This window comes from Fulmarus glacialis, unplaced genomic scaffold (assembly GCF_000690835.1).
Source record: "Fulmarus glacialis isolate BGI_N327 unplaced genomic scaffold, ASM69083v1 scaffold24794, whole genome shotgun sequence".
Classification (NCBI taxonomy): Eukaryota; Metazoa; Chordata; class Aves; order Procellariiformes; family Procellariidae; genus Fulmarus; species Fulmarus glacialis.
In genome coordinates, this window is record NW_009206444.1 from 2,266 (window position 1) to 13,199 (window position 10,934).

At 49.2% G+C, this 10,934-nt stretch overlaps 1 protein-coding gene across 1 annotated transcript; it reads right to left on the reverse strand.

Moving 5' to 3' along the window:
• Positions 1–452: 452 nt before the first annotated feature.
• Positions 453–10,886, reverse strand: SNRNP40 (small nuclear ribonucleoprotein 40kDa (U5); the record flags this gene model as incomplete). The annotated part of the gene is made up of 9 exons (XM_009575753.1): positions 453–904; positions 2,617–2,720; positions 6,011–6,072; positions 6,493–6,575; positions 7,360–7,480; positions 8,673–8,795; positions 9,257–9,422; positions 10,055–10,148; positions 10,727–10,886. Coding segments are annotated over 9 exons (963 nt in total), but the record flags the coding sequence as incomplete, so codon positions are not given.
• Between the last annotated feature and the right edge of the window lie 48 nt (positions 10,887–10,934).

Sequence of the window (10,934 nt, forward strand, 5' to 3'; positions counted from 1 at the left end):
CCCCCCCTGAAGCTGAGGCAGGGTGCAGGCACCCTTGCGTTGTCCCAGCAGTCAGCCGCAGGTATACGAGGTATGGATCTAACCTGCTCGAGGACCTGCCACCACCTCGTACCACCCTCCTGCCAGCCTGCTTAGGGAGAGGGGAGACGCAGCCAGTCCGGTTCCCCCGCTGCCGAGCTCTGAATACACTGCGCCTGTCACAGAAAACTCACTCCCTTTACATTTATTTATAGCAGGAGGCTGGATTTTACTCAAAACACGAAAATAGGATTCAGCAGTAGCCCAATAATTATTTCAAGTGTGGTCATTTTTATTGCCATGAATAAAAAATAAAGCTGCTCTTCTGAAGTTAACGTCTATGGTTTCCCCTGGTTATATACGAGTGAGGGCCTTGATTTAGTATTGTACAATAGAAAAATAAAACAGAACAATAAATCCCATTCACACAGTTCTTGTAAAAAGCTATCTATTTCAGTTTTGACCATATAAAAAAACCAAGAGAAACTGGACAGGGAATATACAAGCCACATATGGAATTTAAACAAATTTTACCAATTTCAAGTGATCTGGGTAAGGGTTTAATAGGCGGTGGTACAGCCAAAACCAAATTCTTTTCAATTCCAAATTTTCCTTCCTTCCCAAAGAAGGGGGGGCTGGAAAAAAGCTGTACAGCGAGACCACGCAGATGTTACAGCCTGCGAGAGGGCGGCTTGTCACATCAACATTCTTGATGCTTCAACATTTTCCCATTGCCACAAGTGTGAGGGGGGCTGGCACCGGTGAGAAGCAAGTCAATCCGACTTCTGTAAACCGAGGATCGCGAGGGCCCGAGTCCCACCATCTCCTCGTCAGCTTCACTGGATCTCCCCCATATACAGTCTTTTGTCGCTGGATGCGGAGAGTACTGAGAGAGAGAGGGGGGGGAAGGGAGGAATATGAAAATTAAACACAACCGTTTGAGACCTCCACTAACGACACATCATTTGAATTGAACTACTCATTTCGCTTGCCGTAAGTGATCTAGAAAGCCAAATTTCATTTGCTCCCCAAAACCACTCTGTGGAATTACTACCCTGACACCTAATCACACGCTGTGTGTTGTGGCTGCCATTCCCCTGTCCCAAGGCAGGCATAACAGCATACTGCCTGTAATGTCTAAGCATTAAAATGGCAAAGAGAGGTGTATAAACACGCTGTTAACAGTCTCAAGCATCCTGAAGCGTTATTTTCATTACAAGGAACGTTCAGATTGCAAGTCTGGCACTGCCGTCGGGACTGCATGCCGCTAGAGGGCACAGGCTGGCCAGGAAAGCCTCGCTGGGACGTTATTATTTTATCAGAACAGGCAAAATGCAGCTGGCACCCAGCTACAACACGCCACTGAACCACCTTCACTCAGAAACGGCTCTTCAGGGGATTCAAGACACAAGCGTCAAAAGAATGACCCAGAAGCACCGCTCTTGACACTGACAACGGTTTCAATCGAATCCAGGAGAGCTTTGGGGGATTTCTACATGAACTCGCAGACCGGTGTCTGTCATCTTGCCGCGTTTTGGTTCCCCGTGCACCCTCCCGTGCAGACGAGTGTCATGGAGTGGGTGCAGCGATTTACAAGATTAACGTTCCCAGATGTTAATAGAAATCAATTGCATAACTCGCATGCAACGCCTGGATAGGTTTTTAATTTTTATTTTAAGCTGAGTGATTGATTCACAAAGAGGAGCTCAGCAGAATACAATTGCAAACAATCCACTCTTCCAGCACAGTCTCAGATCTGAAGATCTGAAGACAGGGCAATGAATAACCAAGGAACAAATCCATAACTCACTGCCCTGCTGCAGACACTGTCATCCTCAGCACAACCAAGCTCTTGGCTTCACTTCGGGGTTGACTCCTGTCAATTTTTGGCTGGAGCAATGCGGTGACCTGGCCGATGGTGCAAGTGTTTCCATAGGAACAAACAGCACCCTGCGGTCCCGCCTGGGCCGCACGCTGCGCCAAGAAACCTGGTCTCAGCTAATGCGTGGTGGTTAAAATGGTTCTGAAAAAGCCACCAGCGCTGATACGTGGCGCCACGTGCAGGACATCTCTAGAATGGGGACAAAACCTGCTGCACAAAGAGCCTTGTTTGCTTCCTACAGCTTTTGGGCAAGTTAAGAGAGCCCAGGCTGGAGACATGCTCCCAGGTGATCACTGTTCTCATGTGATCACCAAAGGTATGGTTATATCCCTGGTGTCCAAACGCAGGTACTCCAAAACCTTTTTGCACGGCCCTTGTGAAGTCTGGACAAGCCCTAGGCAGTGGCAGCCAAGCCATGGGTGACCAAGAGCCCAGACCACCAGCCGCACTGCTGCTGTACGGGTGCCCCCACCCAGGTTTCCCCCTGGTCAGGACACAGAAGCAGAGCCCCCGCGCTTAGCCCACAACCCCAGGGCACACCCAGCCCAACTCCCGTCTGCAGGAGAGGAGCAGGTAGGAGTCTGCTAGCCCTAAATTTGTCTTTGATACTCAGGGCTCTGGACCACAGACAATTTTGGGGCTGTTTTCTAGAGGATCAACCGTTCAGTCAGCCCTGAAACTACTTCCCCAGCTGACTTGAGGTGGGGAGGACTTACTAATGGGTTCCTCCGGATGGAAAGCCAGTTCGTTCACCGACCCGGCATGGCCTGGCAGCTTGTACAAAATCCTCCTGGATGTGGTGTCCCACACGTAGACAAACCTACAAGAGAGTCATTATGAGTGCAGGCATTTGAGAAGGGAAAGCAGCTGCCTCCCACACCAACGGCTTCTTTCTGTAGCGGTTCACCACCCGGGCTGATATAGATGCAGCTCTTCGTGTGGATAAACAAGGAGCTTCTCAGGAGCAAAATGGTGCACTGCCAAATCCAGAAGAGCAGAGGTCTGAGCAGCTAGGAGCTGAAGTGTCAACTTGGTGTTAAAAGCCTCACCACCATCAAGGCACGGCAGCCCCATCTCACCCCTCAGGGCACGGAGACCCATTTGAAAGCGTGAGGCCATAGAGACCCTCAATATAGTAGCAACACAGTGGGCTAAGGGAGAAAATTAGCGTTGGGAGTGGGGAGGAGGGTTCTCACCCTCGCAGATACCTGCCTGCAAGCCTGGCAGTCACCCTCGGTTCATGATGGCAGCCAAGTGGCGAGGAGGAGCTCGGGTGCTCCCCCAGCCCCTGCTACAGTGTAATCCCTCATAGCCAACAGCTTTATATAAGGATTTCTTCCTGCTGTGCCATTAAAGTCATGATTCCCCTTCCAGCATTTATTAGGGGGCTGATCAGATTGCGCCAAGACCTTTGATTAACCTCCTGCAGGCCTCGCCGTGGTCTCCCACCGCTGCCTGAGCACCGCACCTTGGCTGAAGGGCAGCGCAGAAGCCACCAGGATCCTTCAGGCAGGAGGTCGTAAAGAAACTGCGGGCACCAGGCACGGATCAGCTTTCAGATTACTCTTATAAATGGTCTCAGAAAGTGGGGGAAACGGTGCCTTGCTGCAAATCACACTGTACCCAAGATCACTGCTTGTCCCCCACGGCTGTTGATTGCTGCCTGCATGGTGCGGCAGCCACGTACAAGCTCCACCGGGAAGGGGAGTGATGCTTTGACCCTGGTTATGGTAAGCATCTGTAGGAGTGAGTGGTTTTTTTTAATACATCAAAACGAGAAGAGCCCTGAGCAACATCCTACAACCCAGGTAATGCGACGCTGCACCCCACCTGCACGGGAACACTGCATCCCTCCCTCCCAAACACAACGGCCTTGCCACGTGAAATAGCATTTGTTACAAGGTTCACAGCTCTGCAAAAAAATCGGTGGCTCGGGAAAGCTGCCAGTTCTGGATTACACTCACTCTGCCTTCTCATTTTGCTCTTTAGGGAGGTGACTGGCAGCTAAAATGAAATCTGCCGAGGCAGAAAAGGGAAGCGGCAGGGCAGTAATTGGCCAGGTTTGGCGTGAAGGGCAGCTCTGCTGCCCGCATGCCCCAGAGGCATCACTATGGCTATTTACAGGGGACTGCAGGGGCTAAGGGCACAGGGGACAGCCCGTAAAACACGTGTAAAAGCCATCAACTGCATTACACCCCTCCAAAGGAAGATCGCTGCAAACGCCACTGCACATCCCCGTATCTCACCCGTATGAATTCAAGCATGCTGGGGATCAACAGCCCTTTCGTCAGCCCCGCACGCAGCCCAAGCTCCGAATACCAAGGCCGGACCGTTTCAGGCTTATGCAATGCTACCAACAGTGGGTTCCTCAGTTTCACCTGTTCCTTTCCATTTGTCAGAGCTTTGCAGACTGGACAAAGAACAAGATTTGCTTTTACAATTAGGCTGTCTTTTAGTTGAAATAGAAGTGAGCTGCTTTCCCCCCAAAAAAAGCACTGAATCATTTATAACACTTGCTGGCTAGGGAGACAGGACACTGGATACCAACACAGGGCAGATCTACTTTGTTAGGAGCATTCATTTTCAGGCTGGCACTATTCTTTGACTTATTTTCTTTAAACACATAAAAGGGAAAAATTCAAGCCTGCAACTTAAGTCACGAATGTTACTTAAAGCAGCATTTCTTCAAGCACAACTATTTTATCTAGCAGGCAAGAATTGTATCAAACGCTTTCTCAAAGCACTCTGCTGCTGTGTTTTTAATTTGGTATTGCAAAGCAGGCAAGCACGTTAAGTAGTTGATTTTACTATAACCCTTCTGAAGGGCTCAACAGCAAAAAAAAAAATCCAGGTAGTTTCCCTCCAACATACACACACACTCCACGGAACGCAGAGGAAGAGAGTAATCATTGGGGAACTATTTTGTACTCAGACAAATGAAACGTTTGTTTAATCTCGCTTTGCTTTCCCAGCAGATACTCCTTCTCAAAAAAAAATTTAAAAGCTCAGAGATAGCAGAAAGATTAGAGCAGCCTTGTCTAACCTGTGCTGGGAACTGGCTGCGTGCTCTTCCCCACGAATGTCACAACAAAGTTGCTGTCAGGCCACAGAGCTGCATCAGCATCTGCAGAACTAACCTAATGGCCTAAGACTTCCAGCCACACTTCGCCGCTGAGCGGATCAGCCACAGCCTCAGCAGGCTAACACGCAGGCATTCCTCCACCACGCGCACCGCCGTTACTGCCCAGCAGGACTGGAAAGGAGAGTCACGTCTCAGCCACTTGCTGTGACAGCTGGCCCCACTATATCTGGACAGTGAGAGCTAAAGTTCTCCCTATCCTCTATCAGAAACTCATTAATTTGCTGATTACTACAGCTCCATGCCCTGGACTCCAGCCTGCAGGAATTCCTGTCTCGATGTCACCGAGAGTGTGTCTGGATTAGCTCCAGTGGAGGTTGGTGTCCTTCACGGTGACCTTCAGTGCCTGGCATGGACCCTTGGCTGGCTTCCTCCCTCTACCCATTTTACCCCTTGGTTACCTTAGTTTACAGAATATCTCATTTAAAAGTACGGTATGTGCTAATTTAGTTAGATCTTTATTTCTTCTTACTCATTAATTAATGATCCTTGGAACACCACTGGTGCCTCCTGAAGCTGCCACGCAGCAATTTAACTGGTATTGGCATCCTTATCAGTATAACCCCCACACTACACGCACTTCCCCAGACTCCCTGCGTCTTGAAGACGCTCACAAGCATCTGCCAGTACAACCACAAGGGACCCAGTCCACTGACAGCCATGCTGTCATCTGCTGGTCCTAGTGTTGGATCCCGTGGTTGAACAGAAGCAGCAATGCAGATCTCCAGTCAGCTTTTGACAATAAGAAGAAGATTTTACAACTATATGGTGCTTCTCTACTGACACAAAGGTGATACAAAGACATCGCTACTGTAATCAGGGCAGACAACGCTCACAGAAGACCACATAGGGTTGTTTGGGTCTTCACACCTCTACGCACAATTCTGAGTCTTCAGATTAATTTTAGATGTGATCCAACTCATTTCAAGAGTGCCTGCAAAACGATTTGGGATTGACGGTAAGAAACTCACCTGTCAGCCGATCCCCCTGCGATTTTACTCCCATCTGGGGACCAAGAGCACCTCAGAAGATTCTGAAATAAAAAAGCGTGCACAGATCTATTTCCAAAGGAAGATTTAATTTTCCCCTTCTACTTGAATTAAAATCACCACGAGACTTTAAATATCATGAGCGCCACTTTAATGATCTCCCTTTGGAAGATGAGATGGTAATTACAGGTTTTATTTTATTGCTGGAAACATCCAGTGCCTTGTTATTTTGCACAAAGTAGATAGTAAATGTAGAAAATACTTAATTTACAGCTAATTACAGCTGAACTGAGCACAGAAATCTTGTTACTGCGGCTTTAATTGGAATCCCACTTTGTGCATTAATCTTTCTTTGAGTTCTTATTAAAGCCTTTCTGGTTTAAACTTGAATTTAAAAAACAATTTACAGAAAAGTTAAGAGCAGCAGCATTTTACAATCATGTTTCGGCCTGCAGTACACTCACCTTTTCAAAATTATGTACGTTCCCCTGGAAAATCTTTACACATCTCTCTTTAGGGGCAAACGGTCGCACATCCCAGATGCGAACTGCAACAGAGAGCTCACAGTAATTAGCTGAAGAAGGCAGAGGCATGGGGGCAAGGTCAGCTTCTGGAAGCGTTCCTTTTCCTAAGACATGCTGCTAATGAGCAAAGACCTGATCATGCTCCTTGTTCTCTTCTTGCCTAGGTTTCCCCAGAAGCAAAAGGAAACAAAAGGAAACCAGGAGCTTTCCCCTGCAGAAAGCTTTGATATGAAAGGTCAAACGCAGAAATTTGTAATTACATCAAGACCACTGCCAACAGGAGGGGAAAAATCCAAAACAACTACTACACAACCGAGCCACCATCTCCTCACATGAGCATTTGCTTTATTCTAACACACTCCATGATCACACATCTAATCAGATCAGCTTGGCTGAGCACCCCCACACAGGAGACAGGCAGTTTGGAAACTGTGCCGTCATTCCCTGCTGCGGAGAAACAGCCAAACCGCCCTGACAAGAGCCAGACCCGAGACTGTGTTCAACTGTCTGCACCAATTACGTGTGCCATAGCTTGTGCCCTCACTGCCCTTCGGGAGACACGACAAACCCTTCTGACGCAGCTGCTCCCTCCCTGCAAAGGACGCGACTGTCACCGGCGTAACAAGAAGAATTCAAGCTTTATCTCTGGAGCCAAACTCCCTTCAGCCCATTCCCGCATCTGGTTCTTGTTTTTCTACGTTGAACAATTTGAGCTGTTCCTTTTTAAACGCCACGCAAAGCTAGCGTAAGAGAGCAGCGCCTGACAGCTGTCTGCACAGCTGCGCTCTCGCATCAGGCAAGACATACCTGTGTTGTCCATTGCGTTGGAGAGCAGGTAGGAGCCTTCCGAACTCAGACTGAGGCCTGTCACCGAGTCCGCGTGTCCTCTCATCGTGTAGGTGAGCTTGTTCTGGCGAAGGTCCCACACCTTTCAGACACAACATTGCGGTTTAACAAAAAAGACAGCCAAGGCTGTTGGAACTGCTGTTTCCAAAGCTTTTCACATAGGTACTGATCAGTCAGCTGATAACATCAGCTTTTGATTTTGGTTGATGTGGTCTGAATGGCTAAAATACGAGGTTAGAATTTTGTATGTGTCGTAGGAATTTGCCCCTTAGAAGACTTCTTACCGAACATATCCAACCACTAAGGAGTCAGCAGCCCATGCATGCAGGAATCCCTCTCTACCTGTCTACAGTTCCCCCAGCTCCCAGATTCCACTGACTGATGGCACAGAGCAGCAGTTGTCCAATCCCCAAAATTTCACGCTGTTCTTCCCCGAAGAGTTACTGCCTTTCAAGAGGCAGTTGGAGCAGATCTCACGTCAGTGCTACACTTAGCGATGGCCCTCTGACAAGCACATGCTCCCCACGCCTAGGTAAGGCTGGAGCCCGAGGCTAAACAGACAGTAAGACAGACTGAACCGTACAGCTATCAGGAGAATCTCAGTTACCAGCTGAATGAAACACTGAGCTCACTCTTAAATAGGAACTTTCCACACTAGCAGGTGACAAAGTAAGTGGCAAACTGGAGCAGAGGGCAGAGAGTGCGGATGTGTCACATTTTCTTTAGTTTACCTCATATATGGCTCTAGAGCCTCCGGGATGGGCATTGGCTGCCAGAAGAACCAGCATGCCATATCAGCTCCAGCGGGTGACAGCAGTGCTGTGACGCCTGGCCCGGAATGCCTGCCCGCGCGGTCACATGGCAAACAGCCCTGGAGCAACTCCCTCAGTTTATTGGCCCTACATCAACAGCGAGGTCGGACGCAGCAGGTTCTGCGTGGTTCTTGTGACAGTAAAATTAACCAACAGGCTTCCACATTTGTCCTTGAGTCTTGCACACTGCTACAAGCAAGACGTGACGGGATGGAAAAGGTGCGCATGGTCAGAAAGGCACACGAGGACACAAACAGCCCTGGAGCAACTCCCTCAGTTTATTGGCCCTACATCAACAGCGAGGTCGGACGCAGCAGGTTCTGCGTGGTTCTTGTGACAGTAAAATTAACCAACAGGCTTCCACATTTGTCCTTGAGTCTTGCACACTGCTACAAGCAAGACGTGACGGGATGGAAAAGGTGCGCATGGTCAGAAAGGCACACGAGGACACGGGCGTCCTACCTTAATATCGTTGTCGATGCCTCCGGATATGATCTGATCACTGGTGTCATTGAAAGTTACAGCCAAGACCTGGTACGTGTTCTGAAATGTCTGGACAGCAGCTTTTTTCCTGATATCCCACAGCTGAAAAGACATGGCAGTTGTGAAAGTTGCACAGAGATATTTAACGATAAAATTACAGGAAGTTGCACAGATACTTGGCAGAGACTCAGAACACTCTCCTGAAATCCCCTCTTTTAGATCTCAGGAGATCTCTATAAAAACATAATAAAAGTCTGGTGTGGTTGGAGAACAGGAGTGCTGGGGAGGGAAGAAGGGGCTAGCATGCGAGATTTCATTAATGGCTTGCCTCTCTCATGCTTTGTTAATGCAGTTCAGTGGAAAAAGTACAACTAAGCAGATGAATCTTCTTAATCCCCTCCAAAGAATTACAGAAAAAAAGGAGCAGCCAAATTTTGTTTCAAATTTTTTATTTCTGAAATCAAAGTTATTAGATAATGAAATGATAAGAGTAATGAAAGGCTGAATGAAAGAGATCCTGTCTTACTTTCACTCCAGACTATCTCCTTACACAATATACTGACCTTCACTGTCCCATCATCACTGCCTGTACAGACAAGCTGGGGTCCTCGCCTCGCTGGGTAACAGGAGTTAACGAATGAGGTATGGCCCTTCAGTCTCTTCACTCTCTCTCCAGTCTCACTGTCCCACACAGCCACGGTTTTGTCTGTGGATGCTGAGAAGAGCATGCTGCGGAGAAGAATTGCTGTGAGGTTCTCAATTTCAGAAACATTTCTCCCCTCCCACCTTTTTTACTCTCAAGTTCGGTGATCAAAGCTGGAAATATTCAGTGGGAAAACACCATGGAGAAGAATCTCCCCCATACGCCAATACGAACGTGGTGTTTCAGAGGAGGCTGACTGACAGTGGGGCAGCTACACTGATGGCGCTCCCATTAACCCCCATTTCTAGATACACATAAATTGGTTTTCTGCCTCCTCAAACACTATCTGGGATGAACACAGGAAGGAAAGCTCAGTGGCAATAGCTCGGATGCAATAGTGGAACGGCCTTTCAAATTAACAAACATCTCACTTACTTTCTTTTCCTCCCCAATGTCTCCCAGATGACCGACACTAACTTTCCTCTGTTCCTCAAGACTGAAATCAAGGGCCCTGGTGGGTCACAGGTGACTCCAGACCCTTTGCTCAAGCTCAAGCCGGCACCACTCCTTATCTGGGAAAGCCACACCACAAGCATTCGCCATACGTGGACTGAGCAGGGGCAACAACGAGGCGCTCTGAGGGACTCCAGCCAGCAGAAAGCATCTTCCTTCAGCAAAAGCCGGGCCTGAGGCCAAAAGCCACCTGCACGCCACTTACCTGCCGTCTGTGTTATAGTGCAGCTCCATAACGGCCCCGCTGTGTCCCTTCAGGGTGGCATAGTTGTCGCAGTCCCCGTAGACGTTCCACAATACTGGGGGAAAGGAAGGGAGAGGTAAGTACAGGAAAGACGGAAACACCTCCCTGCTGTGGATGGAGCCGTTCTCCGGGAATTCAGTGAAACGAACTATGTACCATCGCCACTATCATCTCCAATCCGGGATGATGCGTAGCAATAAAGAAGCATCGTGTGAGCCCCGGAAGGACGGACAGCTGATTTGAGCTGATTTACGGTTTTAGTTCAAGGTGAATTTATTAAGAAAAGTAATAGTCTTCACCTCAGCAACCCAAAGCATTAAAGATCGCATTTCTGCAGACTACTGCAGTCAAATACAGACTGATGATAAGCTGTGCGAGGGGCCTGGGAACACAGGGCTGTGACCAGCAAGGCACATTATCAGCCCCATCCGAGGAAGGGCCCACACCAACCGGACAGTGATCTGCCAGAGGAGCTGGAAGAAGCTTCTCGCACCCCTCCTGGTGAAGCACTCCACGCTCAGGACCCAGCAGGCTGAGGGCTGAGATAAAACCCCATCGCAGCACAATGGCCTGAAACTGTACGAGCCCCAGCCCCGCACAGCGCTGGCTGGGACAGCGCTGCCTGGCACTCACGGATGAGCCTGTCGAAGCCGGCGGAGGCAAGGGTGTTGCCGTTGGGGTGGAACTTGCAGCAGTACACCTCTCCTTCGTGCCCCGAGAGCAGCATGATGGGGGCCTGCAGGGAGGAGCAGCGCGGTGGGCCCTGCGGGAGGCAACAGGGGAGCCGGGTGAGGGGACGCCATGGAGCGGAACAAAGGGCACGGCCAGCACGCCAGGAACC